Source organism: Myotis daubentonii, chromosome 5 (assembly GCF_963259705.1).
Source record: "Myotis daubentonii chromosome 5, mMyoDau2.1, whole genome shotgun sequence".
Classification (NCBI taxonomy): Eukaryota; Metazoa; Chordata; class Mammalia; order Chiroptera; family Vespertilionidae; genus Myotis; species Myotis daubentonii.
The window spans coordinates 7,074,486-7,096,867 of NC_081844.1; the positions used below are offsets into that span (position 1 = coordinate 7,074,486).

The following is a 22,382-nucleotide window of genomic DNA, read 5'->3' on the forward strand; positions in this document are numbered from 1 at the left end:
AGTGACCACCCCATGAGGTGCATGGGGAGACCTTGGATCTGAACTGCATAAGGGCATGGGTGTTCGAACACCAGTGTGTGCACATGCCTCTGTCTGTGTGAGCATGAGCCATCGTGTCTTCTGTACTGCATCTTGGCAAAGAACACCAGAGGTGGGTGGTAGGTAGAGCAGTAAGAACATTTTATTCAGGACTGCCGTAGGGGAAGCACAGAATCCCACAGAAAGCTCAACTCCCAGTGGGGATTTATGGTTAAGGTGGGTGAGTGACAGGAAATTACTAACAGGAAGCCACTGGGTAGGGCAGCGGTTCTCAACCTGTGGGTTGCGACCCTTTTGGCGGTCGAACGACCGTTTCACAGGGGTGGCCTAAGACCATCCTGCATATCAGATATTTACATTATGATTCATCACAGTAGCAACATTACAGTTATGAAGTAGCAACAAAAATAATTTTATGGTTGGGGGTCACCACAACATGAGGAACTGTATTTAAAGGGCCAGAAGGTTGAGAACCACTGGGGTAGGGGCTTCTATCTAAACCAGGGGTGGGCAAACTTTTTGACTCAAGGGCCACAATGAGTTCTTAAACTGGACCGGAGGGCCGGAACAAAAGCATGGATGGAGTGTTTGTGTGAACTAATATACATTCAAAGTAAACATCATTACATAAAAGGGTGCGATCTTTTTTTTTTTTAGTTTTATTTCAAACGGGCCGTAGTTTGCCCACAGCTGATCTAAACCCACATATTGGGATTCTTATTAAACTTGGACAACGGAGACACAAACACGGAAGCCCAGAGCCTATTAGGAAAGTTCTGGGAGCCTGAATAGAGTTTGGTCAAGCAGAGAACTTTCCCAACTCTGATTTTACCTTTTAAAGTCCTCCTTTCCTTTGTTGCATGGATGTCCTGTTAAAGAAAAACTGATTCTGACACTGGTTACACCGGTAAGGAAGACTTTATTCAAGACTATTGCAATAGGGAGGAAGATGGGGTCATCTCCTACTGTAGCCTACACAAAGGAAGGATGGCCCAGGGCACGGTGAGGGGGTTAGTGATGGAAAATCACAAAGAGAAATGGGGAGGGATCTTGTTGCTAAACTGACTAGCAGGATTCCTGCACATGCATCACAGGAGGGGAGGAATGGGCTCTAAATGGAATAAAACTGGGCATGGCTAGGCATAGAGGTGGCAGCATAGGGGAACCTGGCTGAATTCGATTGTGGAGAGTCTTTGTCAGCTTTCAGAGAGGCACCTATGCCTCTTACTGAAGACAAGCCAGGTCCCCTAACAGGACATGTACAGTGCTGTCTGCAAGAGGACACCTCAGGTGCCTGGGGTTCTGGGCAGAGGGTGTGGCCGGATACTCTGTTTCTTTCCCAGGAGCCATGGATGCTGTGGAACTTTCCAGAAAGCTGCAGGAGGAGGCAACATGCTCCATCTGCCTTGACTATTTCACTGACCCTGTGATGACCACCTGTGGCCACAACTTCTGCCGTGAGTGCATCCGGCTGACTTGGGAGAAGGCCAAAGGCAAGAAGGGCAGGAGGAAGCGCAAGGGTGTCTTCCCCTGCCCCGAGTGCCGCGAGCTGTCCCCCCAGAGGACCCTGCGGCCCAACCGCCTGCTGACCAAGGTGGCTGAGATGGCACGACAGCACCCGGGCATCCAGAGCAGGGATCTGTGCCAGGTGCACCAGGAGGTGCTCAAACTCTTTTGCGAAGATGACCAGAGCCCCATCTGCGTGGTCTGCAGGGAGTCCCAGGAACACCGGCCTCACAGAGTGGTCCCGGTGGAGGAGGCTGTGAAGGAGCACAAGGTGGGCCCAGGGGTGAAGGGCAACGGGTCAAGGAGATCTGAGTGCATGTCTGTGTGTCCAGGGGTGTATCAGTCAGATAGGAGAACAACCACTGTAACAAACAGCCCCAAATGCTGGACCCCACAGTGGAAGTGTCTGTAACTCACACAATAAAGCAGGTAGGTGGCAGGGCCAGCTGAGCATCCCCTCCAGTTATTCAGGAGCCCAGGCTGACAAAAGCAGCCTCTAGGCCACTGTGTGGGCAGGCCAGGTGACCCTTTGTAGGGGAGGAAAGGGCCTTTTTCTTCCACCCTCAATCAGACTGAGAAAAGACAAATCAAGGAGAGAAAAGCAAACTGTTAACACATGTGGCCCGCACACGTCACAGGAGGAAAGCACAGCAATGTGTGCGGCCGGCTGGGTGGTTTTGTTTAGCATCTGAACAAGGAACAGTACACTTGGAGAGAAGAGACAAAGGGAAAGGTGACAGGCCCCCAAGGACAGCAACTGGGAAAGTGTCTTGGTCCATTCCAGCTGTTGTCACAGAACACAAGACTGGGCGGCTTATGAACAGCAAGAACTTCATGCTCACGGCTCTGGAGGCTGGAAGTCCAAGACCAGGGCACCAGCACAGTCGGGTGGGGGCTCCTTCCCAGTTCATAGACAGCCAACTTCCCACCGTCCTCACATGGAAGAGGGGGCTGGGAGCTCTCAGCCCCTTCTTCCGCAGCAGCCCCATTCCTGAGGGCTCCACCTTTCTGACCTCATCACCTCCCAAAGGCCCCATCTCCTTGGGGGTTAGGATTGAACATGTGAATTTTGGGGAACATGAACATTCAGATCATAACAGAAAGTATTTTGGGGAAACCAACAAACGATAAAGTTCATCAGTGGTGTCCCACTTTCCACCTCCTTCAGAGCCATAAAACTTCCCCTGGGAGGCGGACCTGTGGCAACCCTCATTCCTCAGCAGTTTCCGCTTTTGGTCACATAACAGGAGCCTCGGAAGGTGTCTCTCTGCCTCCAGCTTAAAATGATTCTCACGCCCACGGGGCAGGCTACGGGGTGCATTTCCATCCCCTTTGATGCAGCTTCAGAGGGCACCTCCTGAAGTGGGTGTGCAGGGGGCCTCCAACTCCTATCCCACCGTCTGTTGTCTGCAGCTGAAGCTGGAGGGTGACATGGGGCACCTGCGGGAGGAAATGGCGAAGACTGAGAAGCTGCAGACCAGGGAGCAGCAGGCCTTGGCCGAGTGGCAGGCAGGTGCTGAGACCTTGAGGAACGGGCGGGAAGGCCTGGCCAGGCCCCAGGGTACTGCAGGGCTTCTAGAACCTGTGGACCCTCAAGGTGGATGACAGCATAAGACCCAGGAGAGGCACGGAATTCCCCCCAGAGTCAGGACTGAGAAAGTGCACTCAGCCCAGATTGGCCACTTTGAAGCAGGGACTGAGGGGTACACAGAGGCCTTGATGGCCATCTGGGCTCATGGGGTCACCCCACAGTGATGGGGGCTCTGCATGGCCCCTCCCCCCACCAGCTGTGCTGGTTTTCTGTGGGTCACTGTGGCCATGTGATGTGCCAGCATCCCAGGAGTGGCCCCTCCAAGTTGGTGGGCACAGGATGGTAGTCCCCTGGCAGTGCCTCACTTCCAGGTCCCACCCTGCAGGAGAAGGTGAGGACGCAGAGACAGCGCATTGTGACGGAGTTCAAGAAGACGGCTGCCCTCCTAGTGGAAGAGGAACAGCGCCTCCTGGAGGCCCTGCGGCAGGAGGAGCAGGACACCGCTGCCAGGCTGCAGGAGAGCATGGTTGCACTAGAGCAGCAGAGCTGCTCCCTGGAGAACCTGCTGCTGCGGCTGGAGGACTGTTGCACTCGGGAGCCACTGCAGATGCTGCAGGTGAGGCTCACCTGCTCACCTGGCTGGGCGGGGTGGACACAAGTTCCGGCCCAGGTGTGGTGGACCTGCCAGGGCACATACAGACCAACAGGGAAGGCTCTGTCTTCATCAGCTCAGGCTGCGTAACAAATACTTCTCAGTCTGGAGGCTGGAAGACTGGTTCTCCTGAGGCCTCTCTCCTTGGTGTGTGGATGCCATCTCCTCCCTGTGTCTGCACATGGTTGTCCGCTGTGCAGCTGTCCTGATCTGCTAAGGTCACCAAGTCGCATTGGACTAGGGCCCACCCTTGTGACCTCATTTCACCTTCATTACCTTTTAAAGGCCCCATCTTCAAATATAGCCTCATCTGAGGTCCTGAGGGCTGGGCTCCAACATGTTGGCTTGGGGCAGTGGTCGGCAAACTGTGGCTCTCGAGCCACATGTGGCTCTTGGGCCCCTTGAGTGTGGCTCTTCCACAAAATACCACGTGCGGGTGCGCACGTACAGTGTGATTGAAACTTCGTGGCCCATGCGCAGAAGTCAGTATTTTGTGGAAGAGCCACACTCAAGGGGCCAAAGAGCCACATGTGGCTCGTGAGCCGCAGTTTGCCGACCAGGGCCAAGCGACACAATCAGCCTGACAGACTCCAGTCCTAGACACCTGTGTTCTGCATTCCCTTCCTAGTCTGAGGGGTGGGGGATGGCCCAGGGGCAGCTGTCATCCACTTGGTGACTTGGGGCAGGGACACACCAGCCAGGTCAGGCCCAGTGAATTCAAGGCAAGGAGCAAGTCATGTGATTCTACTGATGATTTGGAATCGGGGAGAAGGTGCCGCTGGACTGTCAGGGATGGGCTTGCACAGGAGGCCAGAGAAGTGGGAGTGATTATGTTGGCCGACAAGTGGGTAACTGTCTTGTGAATTGTGTGGAAAAATGGAATCCATAGCAAAAAACATATTTCATGCTGTGAGTCATCACACACACAGTGTGTTTATGCAACGGAAGCAAATGCCACATGCAAGGTCAGCACCAGTCGCGTGCCTGTCGTCCTGGCATCTTGGGACAACAGTGTCCTGGTTTAGCTAACGGACTATGCACTCGCCCCAGCTTTGGGGAATACTTGGTCTTCTAGTAAAAAGCAGCCTATTCACCACCCACTAAACACTCCTGAGTTGCCCAAGGCCTGCAGTGTGGCAGCACCCTTGGGTCCCCCATGCCTCCGCCCCCCCCCCCCCCCCCCCCCCCGTTGAGAGCAGGACAGCTTTTGTGTTCTTACTCAGATGCAGGGGGACAGTAGGAGACCCTCATGGGCAAGAGATAGAGATCCATTCTGAAAACTGGAAAGAGGGTCACAGGAAAGCATTATGAATTCTCCTTGCTCTGCAGGCCAGAAATGTCCACACAGGGGGCTTGGGGACGCCCCAGATCCCTAACAGGATGTAGCAGCCCTCCCTCTCTCTGTGTGTTCGCAGGACATGAAGAAGCCTCTGGACAGGTATATGACCGCCTGAGGTGCAGGCAGGGAGGGCTTCACATGGGGCCAGAGGGGTCAGTAACACCTGTTCCCTCTGGAGGAAGAACAGCTTGAGTGTGCAGTACCCAGAGGCCACCCCCATCTCACTGAGGACTGTCTGCAGAGTCCCAGGGCAGATAGAGGTGCTCAAGAGTTTCCAAGGTAAGTGGGGCCAGTCTCTCGACCAGAGCCACCCCTGGGAGCCTTGATGCTCACTGGGAATTCACACCCTACCCTTACCTGCCACTCCCAGATGCCCAAATGGTCCCCAGCTCATCTCCTTGGCACCAACAACATCGGCAGCTGGGGTACGGCCCATGCAGAGATCCAGGCTCACAGCTGGACTCAGCCAAGGGGAGGCCTGGGAGGGTGGTGGTCAGGGAGAAGAGGGATGACTCAGCCCCATCCCTGTCTGCAGAGAACGTGGTACCCGACCCCGCCACAGCGTACCCCTACCTCCTCCTGTACGAGAGCCACCAGAGGCACTACCTCAGCACGCCACCAGACGGCACACCCTGCAGCAAGGACAGGTTCCTGGCCTACCCCTGTGCAGTGGGCTGCCAGACCTTCTCCTCAGGGCGGCACTACTGGGAGGTGGGCATGAACCTCACAGGGGATGCGCTGTGGGCCCTGGGTGTGTGCAGGGACAACGTGAGCCGGACGGATCGAGTCCCTAAGTCCCCGGAAAATGGATTCTGGGTTGTACAGCTGTGCAAGGGAAAGAAGTATGTGCCCCCCGTGTCAACCGTGATCCCCATCACACTGACGGAGCCCCCCAGCCATGTGGGCGTCTTCCTGGACTTTGAGGCTGGGGAGGTGTCTTTCTACAATGCCAGCAGCGGGTCCCACCTGCACACCTATGCTGAGCCAGTCTTCCCAGGCCCCCTGAAGCCCTTCTTTTGCCTTGGGGTCCCCAAATCTGGCCAGATGGTCATCTCAACAGTGACACTGTGGGTGAAGGGATAGGCGTGTAGGCAGGGAGTGCGGGCACTCCACTTTCTCTAGAAAGTGAGGTGGTCCTGCTCAGCGGGCTGCCTGCCCTGCTTATCTCCGAGGAGCTGTGGAGAGCCCTGCTGGCCCAGGGGGCTCACCGAGCCGAAATAGAATCGTGATTAAAGCGTTACACCACGGACTGTATTCACAGGTGCTTCGTAGAGGGAGCCTGTACCAATCCCTCAGTAACACTCAGGGACAGGCCGCGGTGCTGTAGCTTTTTAGACGTGTTGCCCTCCCTGCCGCTCACTGGGTCCTCCTGGTTTGGGTCGCTATAAGTAAACCTGGGGCCTTTCTTGTTATCAGCAATCCCACGTTTGGGTCTTTCATAGGGAAAACAAGGAAGTACAAGTTTTCAAGCTGAACCCCTAAAAACCTCAGAGCTGCTCACCCCCATCCCTTTCCATCCCCTTTGAACCTGCGGGAAGTGGGGGGTAACGTTCAAAGAGGATCATTGGTGTGGGCGGGTCCTTTCCTCTCACTCCCCACCCACCCTCGCAGTTTCCGGAGCATTAGCCTCCCTAACAGTCATCAGCACCCCAGAATACAGTCAACGCACTCCTACCTCAACACGACCAGAGTCCCTATGGGCAGAGCGCTGCCACCCATTCCTTCCGACCGTCCTGGGCGCACGGGGGCGCCTGGGGCTACCCTAGTCCTGGTGGTCGCTGCGCCGCGAGGACCCCAGCGACCATGCGGGGCGCCCCGCCGGCCCGGCCCCTGAACCCCACCCTTCCCCTGGCCTGAGGCATAGCCAGGCCGCGCGACCCCCGGACGAGCCGGAGCCACGAACGCGCACGGGCGGCAACCGAGACGCCAGGTCAGAGGGCGAACAGCCTCCCGCGGGCCGCGTGACGGGCCGCAGCCAATCCCGGCCCAAAGCGGGTGTTTCCCGCCCCGCCCCCAAAACAGCTGCTTCCTGCTTCCGCCGTGGTTCTTCCTGCCTGCTTTCGGGAGCCGAGGCGCCCCGTGCACCCTGCGCCTCGCTTTCCCACAGCCCGCGCGCCCCCGGCTCCCGGAGCCCCGGCCCCCGCAAGTCCCCCGGAGCCCCGACGGCGGCAGGCCAGCGCCCGACCGGGGAGAGCGCCGCCTTCTCCGCGTGACCGCGCCATGGCCGCCTCCGACTTGTCCACCAACCTCCAGGAGGAGGCCACCTGCGCCATCTGCCTCGATTACTTCATGGACCCGGTGATGACCGACTGCGGCCACAACTTCTGCCGCGAGTGCATCCGGCGCTGTTGGGGCCAGCCCGAGGGCCCGTACGCCTGCCCCGAGTGTCGCGAGCTGTCCCCGCAGCGCAATCTGCGGCCCAACCGCCCGCTGGCCAAGATGGCCGAGATGGCGCGGCGCCTGCACCCGCCGTCCCCGGTGCCCCAGGGCGTGTGCGCCGCGCACCGCGAGCCGCTGGCGTCCTTCTGCGCCGACGAGCTGCGCCTGCTGTGCGCGGCCTGCGAGCGCTCGGGGGAGCACTGGGCGCACCGCGTCCGCCCGCTGCAGGACGCCGCCGAGGACCTCAAGGTGCGCGCGGGCGGGGCGGGGCGGGGCGGGCGCGGCCGCGCTCAGGTCTGGCCTGCGTTGTGGTTTTGGGGTGGGGGGTGGGGGGCGCTTAGCCTTTCCCAGACCGGCATTTTCGCGGGGTTGGGGCACTTTGGGGCACCACTCCGCAGTGGGGAGCCAGCGTGGGGACCTGGGAGGAGAAGGCGGTCTCTGAGGCCGAGGTCCCGCTGTGATGGTGGGGCCCACCGTCTGGGGCGGGCACTGGGCCGGGGTGACCGAACGGTGGCTGGGATAGAGCCCAGCGCGGGAGAACGTGGGAAGAGAACAGCAGAGGTGGTTTCCTTCAGGAGGGACGAATGGGGACTCCTCTCCGGTGGGAGGGGGTGCAGTGGCCAGGGCCCGTGCTGAAGTCCTGGTGAGGCAGACGCCGGGGCCCGGCAAGCTTCTGAGTGGATTGCTTGGGGCCACCACTGCCGTCTGACACACCCGAGCTCAGCTGTGCTTAGATCTCAGGCTGAGAAGCCTTGTTTTCCTGTCCTGGAAACGCATTTCCTTAACCCAAACTCACACCAGCACTACCCGCTCCGCTGGGGGGCCAACAGCTCACCTGGCCTGTTGCCTTAGCAGGGTTTGTTTCTGGAATTCAGGTATTGATGCACGGGTGGCATCTTTCAAACTGTGACTGGCTTGCATTTTGCTTCACGGCCAGTAGCGGGTGTGTGTGTGTGTGTCGCTGGGGCACACCATGCACAGCATTTAGTCAGCATTAGAATTAATACTTGGCCAGCAGGTCACTGTCATAGAACAAGCCTGTGGGGTACCGGAATAAACCTGCCCCATGATCCATTCTCGACATGGATTTCTGTGGATTTTCCTCTCACTTGGGGTATTACATGCATGCAGGAATGCCTGTCTGCTCACGTCCAGCAGGTTGGCACTCCTATCACCAAACACCCGGATCAGGGTGCAGAAAGTGGCTGTGAGGTGAGGAGTGACCACCAGCCCCCTAAGGGCTCCTCGTAGCTGACCTGATAAAGGCTCAGAGGGCAGCACTGACTATTGTAGAGGAGGAAAAACCGTTTACTCTAGCCTGTTAGGTTCTGTGACTGAGACTTGCAAATTAAACTGACAAATGTTAATCTGAACAGATGAAAAGACATAGTTTTATTAGTCTTAAATTTCATACGGCACAATGACTTCGTAGAAGAGTGCAAAACCAAAATGAGTGCTCAGACTTAAGAGCTTGCATTCCACTTTAACAGAGGATGATAAATTGTGGAGAAGTGACTGGACAACGGAAAGGGTTTGGGCTGCTAGGGCCAATAACTTGTGGGAAAGGAACTCGGAAATGATACGGGGGAACTACTGGAAGGCTGGCATTTTTGTAAGGTCTGTTCAGCACATTCAGGGATGACACCTCATCTTTGGTGGAGTGTGTGCCCCCTTCCTGGTACAGGGCGGCCACCCTTCTGGGAAATTCATGTCCTGCCTGTAGGCAGGAGGAGGAGGGCAGAGGGCTCTGACACAACTGCTGTTGCTCCCTCACACTGCACTGGTGCCTACTTTGTCTTAATGCTGGGGAGGCCCCAGCAAGCAAATAGGGTTGAAGTAAACAGTTGGGTGTTGCTTGAGGTCAGGCTCAAGGCAGCTGGATCCAAGTGTGAGTGTCCCTTGGCGCCTTCCGATGAAGCTGAACTTTGGCAAGCTCAGAACAGGCACTGAAGTGAAAGGATTCGCAGGAAGAAGGCTGCGATGAGGTAGGGAGTCAGGCTGGGAAGGTGGGAGAGGCAGGAAGGCAGGAAGGCTGGAGAAAGGAAAAAAATGGGCTAGGGGCTGGGTCAGCCTGGGTGGTGGGAGGGCATCCCGGGAAGAGGGCATCTCCTAGCAGATTCAATTTGTTCAGTCCATTGTGTGGGGCTGGGCAGTGGGAATAGGGACAGGGCCCAGTGGGCTTACTGGCTGCCCTGACTTCCTTGCAGGGCAAGCTGGAGAAGTCCCTGGACCACCTGCAGAAGCAAATGGAAGATGCCCTGCTGTTTCAGGCTCAGGCGGAGGAGACCTGTGCCCTGTGGCAGGCAGGTGGCTGGGCGCTGAGGTCCCAGGGGTGGGGAGGTGGGGCATTGGTGCCCCCACTGCTGGATGCCGCTGTCACACTAATGCTCCTCATAACACAGCACTCCTGCTCCAGACCCTCAGCCCCGGGGTGAGTTTGGGTGGGGGACAGGTGGTGTGTGGAGCCCTGGTGGTGGGTTTGTGGCGCCCAGCTCACTGGCCCCCTGTGCCCCCTGCAGAAGATGGTGGAGAGCCAGCGGCAGAATGTGCGTGCAGAGTTTGAGCGGCTGCGCCGCCTGCTGGCAGAGGAAGAGCAACGGCTTCTGCAGAGGCTGGAGGAGGAGGAGCTGGAGGTGCTGCCCCCGCTGCAGGAGAGCGCTGTCCGCCTTGGGCAACAGAGCGCCCAGCTAGCCGATCTTGTCGCTGAGCTGGAGGGGCGCTGCCAGCTGCCGGCCTTGGGACTGCTGCAGGTGAGCACGGGCCTGGAATGGGCACACAGGGGCTCTAATGGGAAGGGGTGCAGACCCAGGAGCAGGAAGGAGAAAGCCCTCCGTGGAGCAAGCTCTCTGAGTTTGTCCTCTTCTGGATGTCCTGTGTCCTGCCTGTGACATACTGGGGTGAGGACTGGGACTGGTGAGAGCCTTATGGACATGCCACTGCCTGGGGAATAGATATGAACCCCAAGCCCCACTGAGAACTGCTGTTGGTACCTGTCCGGGAGCCCCATTGGAGACGGAAGAAGCAGAGCTCTGAGTGACCGATCCCAGGGCCCCAGCTACACCAGAGTTTGGGGTCCTGGGTGCCCCTCCAGGATTCCCCCGTAACCACCCTCTGTGGGTACCGAGCATTTTCCTAAAGGGGTGTGTATCTAGTCCCCACTGCCCAGAGTGGCCAGGTCATCGCCACAGAGGTCAACTTCCTTCAAGGTTCAGGCCCCCTCCCCACCCCTGGGCAGGGGCCCTTTCTCCACCCCTCTCCTAAGTGGTTAGGTCAGCTCCAAACCTTGACAACCAAGACTATCCCCACCCCCACTTCCCCTAACCCAGTAAAACAAGTGAGGACGCTGTTTCTAACTGCTTTGCACCTGGCCCTTTGCATGTGCCTCCCCCAGGCCGGTACTGTCGGTTTCTCCTGATGAATCCTCAGGTTTCAGAAACCCACTAGGCTCCCTTTTCTTTAGAGGCCTAGCAGGTGCCCAGGCTCCCCAGACAGAATCAACTGCTGTGTGTGAAATTCCCTGCCCCTAAGGAAACCCATGTTGGGCACAATACCTTACTTTCCCTCTTCATCCTTTATGGCCTGGTAGGTGGTACACAGTATGGTTAGAAGGACTGCTTGTGGGGTTCATTTGATTGACAAAGTGGGCTGGGTCCCTGCTGTGTGCTAGGCAGTGTTCTAAAAAGACAAGCTGTTTACTCTCAGGAGCTGGCATTCCAAATAACAGATTGTCTCTGTCAGCTCAGGCTGTGTAACAAATGACACAGGTGGCTTAAGCAACAGACGTTTATTTCTCCCAGTCCTGGAGCCTGAGATCCAGGTGTGGGCAGGCCAGTTCGCCTGAGGCCTCTCTGCCTCAGTGTACACCTGTGTCCTGATTTCCTCTTCCTGTAAGGACACCAGCCATATAGCATTAGGGTCCACCCTGGTGACCTCGTCCTATCTAATAAAGAGGTAATATGCAAATTGACCATCACTCCAATGCACAAGATGGCCGTCCCCATGTGGTCAAAGATGACCACCCCATGTGGACACAAGATGTCCAGCAGGGGAGGACAGTTGCGGGGGAACCAGGCCTGTAGGGGAGGGCAGTTGGGAGCAACCAGGCCGGCAGGGGAGGGCAGTTAGGGGCAATCAGGCCAGCAGGGGAGCAGCTAGGCATCGATCAGGCTGGCAGGGGAGTGGTTAGGGGGTGACCAGGCCGGCAGGGGAGGGCAGTTAGGGGCAATTGGGCTGGCAGGGTAGCAGTTAGGTGTTGATCAGGCTGGCAGGAGAGTGGTTAGGGGTGATCAGGCTGGCAGGCAGAAGCGGTTAGGGGCAGTCAGGCAGGTAGGCAGGTGAGCGGTTGGGAGCCAGCAGTCCTGGATTGTAAGAGGGATGTCCGACTGCCCATTTAGGCCCAGTGGGATTGGGCCTAAACGAGCAGTCGGACATCCCTCGAGGGGTCCCAGATTGGAGAGGGTGCAGGCTGGGCTGAGGGACACCCCCCCCTCCCCCCCCCCCCCCGCCCAATGCACGAATTTCATGCACCGGGCCTCTGGTTTTAATATCATCACCTCTTTAGGAAGCCCATTTTCAAATACTGACCCATTCTGAGGACCTGGTCATTAAGACACCAACATGTGGATTTCGGGGCTACAAACAGCCTTTGACACTGAGTAAAATGCTCTTATGCATCATTTTGGGGGAAAGGAGTACCTAAGCAGAGAGGCCTTACCGGGAAGTTGGGCTCTGAGTCAGGACATGAGGGAGGGCAGCTGATGGAGGCCATGTAAGATGCCTGTGGGCGGGATGGGATGGGATGGGAGCAGGTGAAGTTGCAGGGGCAGTTTCTGACCATGTAGGGGGCACTGCAACACGGATGGAGGTAGGGGGCAAGACCATGTGACGGGCACTGACACCACATGTCTCTCCCACAGGACATCATGGACACCCTGCGCAGGTAGGAGTCCAGCCTTTCCCTAGGGAAGATGGTTGGGTACGGGTGGGCCCACCCTGGGTGTGACACCTGGCTGCCTCTTCAGGGTCCAGGAAGTGAAGCTGCAGCCGCCTAAGGTGGTGCCCATGGAGATGAGGACGGTGTGCAGGGTCCCGGGGCTGGTGGAGGCTCTGCAGAGGTTCCGAGGTGGGTGCCACAGCATACCCGGGGGGCGGGGGCGGGGGCGGGGGGACCCAGCTGGCCAGGTCTGGTCCAGAAGAAGTGCCCATCCCAGGGTCTGTGGTAGGAAAGGCACGGAGGCTCCTAGTTCATGGCTGAGGTGCTGAGGGGTCAGGGCAGGCTGTTGAGGGAGGGCCAGCCAGGCTGGGCTGTCTGGTGCATTTAGGAAAAGTGAAGGTCGGTCCATCAGGTGCCAGGACACCTGTGTAGGCCCAGGCCTGGGGAGCCCAGTATGAAAGCTGGGCTGAACACTCTAAGGATTGGAAGAGTAGACATAGAAAGCACCCAGGTTCCTCCTGAATTTCAAGAGAGTGAATTGCAAGGCAGTGTATGACCACTTTCCAGACATTCCAAGTTGCAACTGCAAGTGGTTAGGTGATCTTTTGAGGAAGACACAGGATGGAGAGCAGTCACTCTAGCCAACTATGAGGATGTTTGAGGGCAGACTTCATGCAGGCTGGCGGAAGGGGCCCGAGGTGACCACTGCTCTGTCTGCAGGGGACATGACGCTGGATCCGGACACTGCTAACCCCGAGCTGGTCCTGTCGGAAGACATGCAGAGTGTGCGGCGGGGGGACCTGCGGCAGCCCCTGCCTGACAGCCCCGAGCGCTTTGACCCCGGGCCCTGTGTGCTGGGCCGGGAGCCCCTGAGCTCCGGCCGCCACTACTGGGAGGTGGAGGTGGGCGAGCGGGCCAGCTGGGCCTTGGGTGTCTGCAGGGAGAATGCTAACCGGAAGGAGAAGGGTGAGCTCTTTGCAGGCAATGGGTTCTGGATCCTGGTGTTCCTGGGGGGCTTCTACAACTCCTCTGAGCGGGCCTTTGCCCCCCTTCGAGACCCACCCCGGCGTGTAGGCATCTTTCTGGACTATGAGGCCGGGCACCTGGCATTCTACAGCGCCACCGATGGGTCACTCCTGTACGCCTTCCCTGAGACGCCCTTCTCAGGGACGCTGCGGGCCCTCTTCTCACCTCTGTCTAGCAGCCCCACCCCCATGACCATCTGCCGACCCAAGGGAGGGCTCGGGGATGGGCTGGCTTCCCAGTGAGCGGTGTCTCATGCCTTCGTCCTGCCTTTGAGTCTTCAAGGGTATCCTGAGCCACAGGAAGAGCTCCCAATGCCACTTTGTGTGCTTAGTAAAATCCCTCTACCTCTGTCATCCCTGGGAAGCCAACACTGTGGGGCCAGCAGCATCTCCCAGGTGACCTTCCATGGCCATCTGGTGTCACCAGTGCATTGCTCACAGTCCTCTGCATAGCCCAAGCCAGGGTCCTGGGGAGCTCTGTTTGCAGGAGCCCAGCTGGTCAGCATTGAGGCCAGGGCCTGTGGAACTTTCTGAGGCTTCAGCCTGAGTCCTTGACAGCCCCAGGGCTGTATCCCCAAAGAGCTGCTGTCTTGTGAGGCCGCTGGGAGGGAGGTGAGTCCGTCAGCCTGTCTCAGGGCCTGGTCCTAGAAAATGGTGCTGGATGTGGATGCCCCATTAATCGGGGTGCAGCAGTCATCAGGAGAGGGGGGCATGGGAAAGGCCAGGGGAAGAGTGCTCAGGGCAAAAGGTACTACATAAGGGGTCTGAGGAACCTGGGTACAAGCCCTCAAGTCCCCCAGCATGGGCCACTGTGGGCTTCTGCAGAATGCTCCTTCCCACCCTGGAGCTGGGCACTGGCTGAGAAAAGACTGGCCCTGCCTGGGGAAGGGGTGAAGCTGCGTAGACCCCCCACCCCCACCACTTCAATCCAGGATTTCTATTGGCTTGTTTTGGTGCTTTTTCACAAGAAGGTGTGTACCCCAAGATTTGATATCTGTGGTAAGGACCATCCTTACAGTAAATAAACTAACCATTGTCTGTGATGCCACTTGTGAATTGGGTGGGAGAGTCCATGGGCAAAGGCCTACCATCCATAGCAAAGTTGGGGACACAGTGGCTGGCTGCATTTCATGCAACTGCCATGGGATTCTTTTTTTCAAATATCTGATCAACAGTTCTAGGTTCCATGGTGTTCAATAGCTAGTTACTTGATTATTTATTTGCTCATTCTCCTATTGTTGGACTTTTTTTTAAATGTATGTACCACTTTGAACAATTCCTTCAAATTATGTACCCGGGAGGTTTTTCCTCAGTCAAGCCAGGAATCTGCCACTTTTCTGGCTGGGGAGGTTTCCCCATCCTTTCCCAGGTGACTGCCTACTGTTTCACTCCCTGTTGAGAATCTGAGGTACTGGTTGGTTCTTGCCTGAAGCAAGATTTGGACTTTGGGATTTCCTGGATGGCCACCGGCTGCCAGAAGGTGAGACAGGAAAGCCTCGGTGAGAGTTTGGAGGAGCACACGACTGCCCCAAAACAGCAGGATGGACACCTAACCAAGGCTTTGGAGCAAAGCTGGACACCAGTGTGAGGGAGGGAAAATATTCCCTCCACCCGTCTGATCCCTGTCTGGAGCCCGGTAATAAAAGATTAATGAGAAAAAGAAGTGTATTAACACATGCACCTCCTGCACATGGGAGACACGCAGAGGAAATGAGTAACTCCAGCAGCAGCTTAGAAGTCCGGCTTCTGCAGCCACTGCAATAAAGAAGTTTGTGGGAAATGACAGTCCGAAGCAGTACCAGGGTAGGGGCTGGTTGGGGGTTTATGGAGATTCCCAGAGCCAGCCCCATGCTGAGGGATCTTACTGTCCCCTGTGACTGACTCGGTCCTTTTAGGCAGGGGGAGGACTCGCAGCTTCTCTGCTATCTGCATATCAACGGCCTTTAGCTCAAATGATCCTGTTGCCAAACTGGGAAGTTTGAGATGGAATGTTCACATATCCATCACCAGGTGACAAGAAATGAGCTTAGTTGATGACCACACACCCATGCTGAGTGCACTGTCCACGCATTTTACCTACTGAGTGGATCCTGTGATAGCTCCTCACTCTTCTGTCATGGACCACAGTAAAGGAAAGATTTTGTCCGTGTAGCTGATACCTCAGAGTGGCTAAGAGCTACAAAGATGTGTCCCAACAAGTAGTGAGTGTCTCCCAACATGAGCAGCAGGTGTCTTCACTACTAGTGGGATCTCCTGTATTACCATGGGGTGCCCCCCTACACTACCAGGGGGTGTCTCCAATACTGCTACTGGGAAGGGGACCTGGCCCTTGGTGGGTCTGCTTAGGGCCAGTTGGTAGTATGTGGGTTCTTGACTTCATGCAGGAAAGATTTCATAACACAAGTCCAGGTGAATTTTAGAGGACATTTATTAAAGCTGGGGACAGTGAAGAGAGGGCCGGGGAAATGAGCGTAGGTTGGGCTGCTTTGGCTCACTAAGAAGTCAGAGAAAAGGGGGGCCTTGGGTCAGGTTCTGGGGGATTGTTTGGGATGAATTTGCTGCCCTGGTTTGCAAGCCTGGTAGTGTCCCTTGAACTACCAGTGGGTGTCTCCTGCACTAGCGCTCTGTCCTCTGCCTGTGGGGAAGAGGGCTGGGGTGGGGGGAGGCTCAAAACACTTTCTAATTGTTATTGTGATTTCTTTTTTGGCACCTGGGTTATTTAGACGTATGTTTAATTTCCAAATATTTTAGGCTTTCCCAAATTTCCTTCTGTTGACTTCTGATTAAACACCATTGTGGTAAAAACACAAACTTAGTTGTTTTATTGCCTGGCATATTGCTTTCCTGGAGAATGGTCCATGTGCATTTGACAAGAATGTGTGTTCTGCTCTTCAGTGGAGTGTTCTATTGTATCAATGATTGTACGGATGGGATTTTAATATTTGGAGGGGACTGAGTGACAACACCATTGAAAGATTAATTTAGTATATTTCTCAAGAGAAGGAGGCATTCCTCTGGATTCACATTACTGCCTAGTGTCATTTCCTTTCTCCAAAATAGAACCATTCCTCCCTCTTCTCTCTGTGCTATTAGTGAATATATATATATATATATATGTATATGTGTATATATGTGTGTGTGTATATATATATAGTTATAATCCCAACAATACAATTTTATAATGGTGGTTTTATGTGGCTGGCTTTTAAATCAGTTAAGAAAATGTTATTGATACTGTCTTCTATGTCTACCTATGTAATTATACTTACCATGCTCTTTATTTCTTCATGTAGATTTGGGTTTTCATCTGGTTTCAATTTCTCTTAGTCCTTTAGTATTTCTTGTAAGTAAAAGTTGCTAGCAGCAAATTCTGCCAGTTTTGTATATCTAGGAATATTATTTCATCTTCATTGTTGAAGGGTAGTTTTGCTAGTTACAGACTTAGCCAGTTTTTATTCCTTTTAGCTTTTTAAGCATGTTATCCAAATATCTTTACCCTCCATTGGTGGTTATCTTTTATGTTTTTATTGATTTTCATTTTTAGAGAGTAAGGGAGACGGAGAAAGAAACATTGATTGGTTGCCTCATGCATACCCCCTACTGGGGATCGAGCCTAAAACCTGGGCATGTGTCCTGACTGGAAATCGAGCAGGCAACCATTCGGTGCATGGGACAGTGCTCAACCAACTGAGCCACACTGGCCAGGACTCCCACTGTTTTTAACGAGAAGTCAGTTATTAATCTTATTGAGGTTCCCCTGTATGTAATAAGTTGTTTTTCTCTTGCTGCTTTCAAGATTCTCTTTTGCTTTTTGGCTTTCATTAAATTAACTATAATATGTCTAGGTGTGGAACTCTTCATGTTCACCTTTTGAACTTGATTGAATTCATTGGATATGTATGTTAGTTTTTCATCATGTTTAGGACAATTTTGGCCATTATTCAAATATTTTTAATTTCTTTCACTTTCTGGGACTCCCGTTTACCTGTATGTTAGTATGTATGTTGGTGTCTCACAATTCTCTGTGGTTCTGTTCAGTGCTCTTAATATTTTTCTTCAGATTGGATCATCTGTATTGATACATCTCAAAGTTCACTAATTCTGTCTTTTGCAAACTTAAGTCTGAGCCCTCTTTTTTAATTCACTTCAATTTTTGTACTTTCAACTCCAGAATTTTCATTTATTTATTGTTTATAATTTCTATCTTAATAATATTCTCTACTTAATGAACCATTGTCATACTGTCTATAATTTTTTTAAATTTTTGTATTGAGGTGCCTACTTATTTTTTTGAAATAGTATGTGTAAGTGCATATAACATAAAATGTACCATCTTAACCTTTGTAAGTGTATAGCACAGTCGTGTTAGCTATATGCATGCTGGTTTTCAATAGCACCTGGAACATTTTAATCTGACAAAACATTCTATAAACATTGAAAAACTCCTCTTTTCCCTCGCCCACCACTGGCAACCACCATTCTAATTGCTCTAAGTATTTGACTATTGTAGATACCTCCTAGAAGTGGATTAATTCGTATTTGTTCATTTATGGCTGGATTATGTCACTTAGCATAATGCTCTCCGTGTTCATCCATGTTATAGCATTTGACAAGATTTTATTCTTTTTAAGGCTGAAAGATATTTCATTCTGTGGGTATACATTATATATGTAATCTATATATAATCACTTTATTCACATGTTAATTGACATTTGGGGGTTTTCCACCCTTTGACTGTTGTAAATAATGCTACAGTGAACATTGATGTATAAATATCTATTCAAGATTTTTATTTTTTAAATATATTTTATTGATTTTTTTACAGAGAGGAAAGGAGAGGGATAGAGAGTTAGAAACATCGATGAGAGAGAAACATCGATTCAGCTGCCTCCTGCACACCCCCTACTGGGGATGTGCCCGCAACTAAGGTCCATGCCCTTGACCGGAATCGAACCTGGGACCCTTCAGTCCATAGGCCGACGCTCTATCCACTGAGCCAAACCAGTTAGGGCAAGACCTTTATTTTTTTATTAAATTTATTGGGGTGACGTTGGTCAACATGAACATACAGGTTTCAGGTGTGGATTTTTATGTTACAAGATCTGTATATTGCACCGTGTGCCCACCACCCAAAGTCAGATCTGCCGCCGTATATTGGGAACCTCTTTGCCTCCACCCCCGCCGCTCGGGCAGCCACCACACTGCTGTTTGTGTTCACAAGTTTCAGATCCCACATATGAGTGAAATCATGGTGCTTAGCTTTTTCTGACTTATTTCACTTAGCATAATGTTCTCAAGGTCCATCCTTGTTGTTGCAAACGGTGCTATTTCCTCCTTTTTTATAGCTGAGTAGTATTCCTTTGTGTATACTAGGTGTACCGGTTACTAATGAGGATTTTTTTCAATAGATGGAGTTACATATATGTTGATATATATGCGATTTGATATGTATGCTGTTTTGTTGTATTGACAACAAGCTTCAAAACTTCATATGTCAAATTTGCTGAAGGTGTTAACATCATAGATATTTTTACTCTTAAAAATGTTGACTTTCATGCCAAAAAAAGAGCATTTGCGGGAAGTTTTAATTCATTATTTTGAAGAAAAGTGTTGCTGGATACTTCAGAAAGCTTATGGTGAACATGCTCCATCTCAAGATACTTGTGAACGCTGGTTTAACACATTAAGCACCATGTCAGTCACTGGTGACTGACACTATACTTTCTGTCTGTACTGCGTCAGTCACTGTTGACTGACGACATACAATTTTAAAAAAAATATTTTAATACATTTTAAATAACTTGGAGATCATAAAAGAATGTACCTAAATATTATTTGTTACAAAAATTTTTTTTAATGAATATTATTAAAGCAGGGTATGCACAGAAATGGTTGTCCGGTGCAGGTTTCACAGAGTGTTATCACTTGATTTGTCAGCTTTCTGGCAATATCTCGTCCAAATCATGCTGCATTATCTCCGTAGCATTTTTTACAATATCTTCGGACTTTAGACACTCTTCCAGTTTTTGTTGCAGTTTGTGATGAGATATTTGAGGTATATTTACAGCATGGCTACTTGAAATTTCTTCATCCCGAAAATTTGTTAGATGGACAGCTAATTTCTTCTGAAATTCTGTGATACTCATATTCTTCTTGCTAATATTTTCAAATAAAATATGAGCATTGAGAACAGCAGTATTTAGTAGGGGCTCAAAGGCTAGCTTTTTATACCATTTCATGGATTTTCGTAACAGGTTATTATAGGCACTCATTTGATCAGATATATCAACCGCTGCTTTTCCTACATTATAATCTACAGTTTTTGGTTTCCAGTAGTGACCTGATCTATTTCCAACCTTCACTATCTCTGACGTATGTTTTGTTGAAAGATGTCCCACTTATCTTTCCATTTTAAAATGGTTATTCCTTTTTTGTTCTCTTTTGCTATAATTTCTCCCCGTTTTAATTTCTTTGATGTTACTTCATGAGGATTTCCCTGTCGATTTGAACATAATGTTCCTACTAAATGAGTATTATTATCGAGTAATTTATATGCTAAATCTAAACTCGTGTATCAATTGTCTGTGTACGTGTGTCCCTTATGGAATACATCTCTACAAAGATACATTACAACATTAATTGGTGTCGTATTTTCTTTTTCTAAACTTTTCCCTGCATATATATAAAAAGCATACGTGTACCCAGTTCCGCAGCACAACTTAAATAATTTAATACCATTTTTGTGGCGTTTTTATTTTAAATATTTCCTAAATATTTTGTGGCCATGAAATGGTATCAAAGATTCATTGATACATATAGCTTCAGATGGATCAATATTTTTTGAAATTTATTTCCATGTTATCTACTAGTTGTATTTTGCATAAACTATTGGAAACATCTGTCTTCCTATTGTCTGAAAAATTCAGCATTCATAATATTTCAAATCTATTTCTTGACATTTTCTGGGGGGAAAGTTTGCATTTATGCAGAATCATGGGACCAGTATAGACGTAAAGATGGTATCTAACTAGTCGCATCCATAGAATCACCCAAAACATCTTTTGATTTTTGTTTGTCACAGTCCACCTACACAAACGCAAGTTTTCAACCCCTAGTTTTTGCGACGCATATAAGTTTGGCGATATCCTCAAACAATTCATTAGGCACAAACAGTTCATAAGAATTTTCTACTGTTGCACATGACTTTACATTCAAATCTTCAATCCTAAAGCCAGCTGTATAGGTGAAAGGCATAATTCTTGATTGATTACCTCTCAGATCATGCCATTCTTCAAAATCCTCATCCTCAGCCTCTGATAAGGAAAAAAAGAACAACTCTACGACGTTTTTTAGGCAAACTAATTTCACTTGAATCGCTTTCACACACTTCTGACATTGTCACTGTTACAGGTAAAGAAAAAATTTTTAAACTGCACTGGAACACGAACCACAGACGACTGAACAGAAAGCATTTCTAAAAATACAGGTACAGATTGTGATAAATACATACAAGAAATATATCTGAAGATATAAATGCAATCTTATCAAAACCTTACACAGATCTCCAGCTGCCAGCATATCAGTGAAATTGGATATTGCGGGCTAAACGGAAAGGAAGACAAAACAGGCTTGGCTTTTAACGTGTTAAACACTTTAAAAGTGATGATTTTGATGTGAAAGACAATATCCAGGTCAACCAAAAAAGTTTGAAGACCAACAGTTATAAGCATTATTGGATGAAGATGCGTGTCAAACTCAAAAACAACTTGCAGAAAGGTTAAATGTTGCTCAGCAAACAATTTCTGATAGTTTACAAGCAATGAGAGATTTTAAAGGAAGGAAAATGGTTGCCACATCAACTGAACAAAAGATAAATGAAAAACCGAAAAGTCATCAGTAAAATGTTGACGGCCCGAAAGTCTTTTTTGCATTGAATTGTAACTGGCGATGAAAAGTGGATTTATCTTGAGAATCCCAAATGCACAAAATCATGGGTTGATCCAGGTCAACCATCAACATCAACTGCAAGGTCAAATCGCTTCGGAAAGAAGACAATGCTCTGCGTTTGGTGGGATCAGAACGGTGTGGTGTATTATGAGCTTCTAAAACCAGGTGAAACCATTAATACTGATCACTGCCAACAACAAATAATCAATTTGAACCATGATTCGATCATAAAATGATCAGAATGGGCCAGAAGACATGGCAAAGTAATTTTGCTTCATGATAATGCACCATCACACACTTCAAAACCAGTTAAAGGTACGTTAAAAGATCTTGCCTGGGAAGTATTAACCCACTCGCTGTATTCACCAGACCTTGCTCCTTCAGATTACCACTTGTTCTGATCAATGGCACACACACTTTCTAAGCAGAACTTCAGAACATACGAAGAAGTGGAAAATTGGGTCTCTGAATGGTTTGCTTGTTAAAACAAGAAAAGTTCTATTGGGATGGTATCCACAAATTGCCTGAAAGATGGGGGAAATGTGTATCTAGCGATGGACATTATTTTGAATAAAGCACTTTTGATGTTTCTCTTGAAATTATCGTGTTTTCTTTGATTACAAAATCCACATTATTAACCGGTACACCTAGTATGTACCACATCTTTACCCAATCCTCTATTGTGGGACATGGTGGTTTCTATGTCTTGGTCACCATGAACAAGGTTGCAATGAACATAGGGGTGCATATATCTTTGTGAATACTTGATTTCGAGTTTTTCGGTTATATACCCAGGAGAGGGATTGCTGGGTTGTATGGTAGCTCTATGCTTAATTCTTTGAAGAATCACCAAACTGCTTTCCATAGTGGTTGTACCAGTCTGTATTCCCACCAGTAGTGAATAAGGGTCCCTTTTTTCCACAACCACTCCATCACTTGTCTTGTTAATAATGGTGACATTAACAGGTGTGAGGTGGGATCTCATTGTAGTTTTGCTTTCTATTTCCATAATTACTAGTGAAGTTAAACAT

The 22,382-nt window shown here is 50.9% G+C and overlaps 2 protein-coding genes and 1 long non-coding RNA gene across 5 annotated transcripts; 2 read left to right on the forward strand and 1 right to left on the reverse strand.

Annotated features, from left to right (window-relative positions):
• Window positions 1–163: 163 nt before the first annotated feature.
• LOC132234639 (uncharacterized) lies at window positions 164–7,434 on the reverse strand. Its single transcript, XR_009452907.1, has 5 exons — window positions 7,315–7,434; window positions 6,428–6,500; window positions 5,425–5,545; window positions 728–2,985; window positions 164–527 (listed from the first exon to the last, which is right to left on the reverse strand). It is a non-coding gene; the product is annotated as an uncharacterized LOC132234639 (long non-coding RNA).
• On the forward strand, window positions 1,388–6,432 carry TRIM17 (tripartite motif containing 17). Its single transcript, XM_059695808.1, has 6 exons — window positions 1,388–1,816; window positions 2,959–3,054; window positions 3,462–3,692; window positions 5,144–5,166; window positions 5,246–5,346; window positions 5,603–6,432. The coding sequence occupies exons 1-6, from the start codon at window positions 1,388–1,390 to the stop codon at window positions 6,148–6,150; spliced, it is 1,428 nt and encodes a 475-aa protein (XP_059551791.1). The 3' UTR covers window positions 6,151–6,432.
• TRIM11 (tripartite motif containing 11) lies at window positions 7,084–20,043 on the forward strand. 3 transcript variants are annotated; one of them, XM_059695783.1, is made up of 7 exons: window positions 7,084–7,695; window positions 9,654–9,753; window positions 9,849–9,877; window positions 9,966–10,196; window positions 12,363–12,385; window positions 12,468–12,568; window positions 13,100–20,043. In XM_059695783.1, the coding sequence occupies exons 1-7, from the start codon at window positions 7,288–7,290 to the stop codon at window positions 13,645–13,647; spliced, it is 1,440 nt and encodes a 479-aa protein (XP_059551766.1). In that variant the 5' UTR covers window positions 7,084–7,287; the 3' UTR covers window positions 13,648–20,043. The 3 variants fall into 3 exon arrangements, with proteins under 3 accessions (XP_059551766.1, XP_059551767.1, XP_059551768.1); XM_059695784.1 differs by lacking the exon at window positions 9,849–9,877 and having other exon boundaries at window positions 7,085–7,695; window positions 9,654–9,749; XM_059695785.1 differs by lacking the exons at window positions 9,654–9,753; window positions 9,849–9,877 and having other exon boundaries at window positions 7,085–7,695.
• The last annotated feature ends 2,339 nt before the right edge of the window (window positions 20,044–22,382 follow it).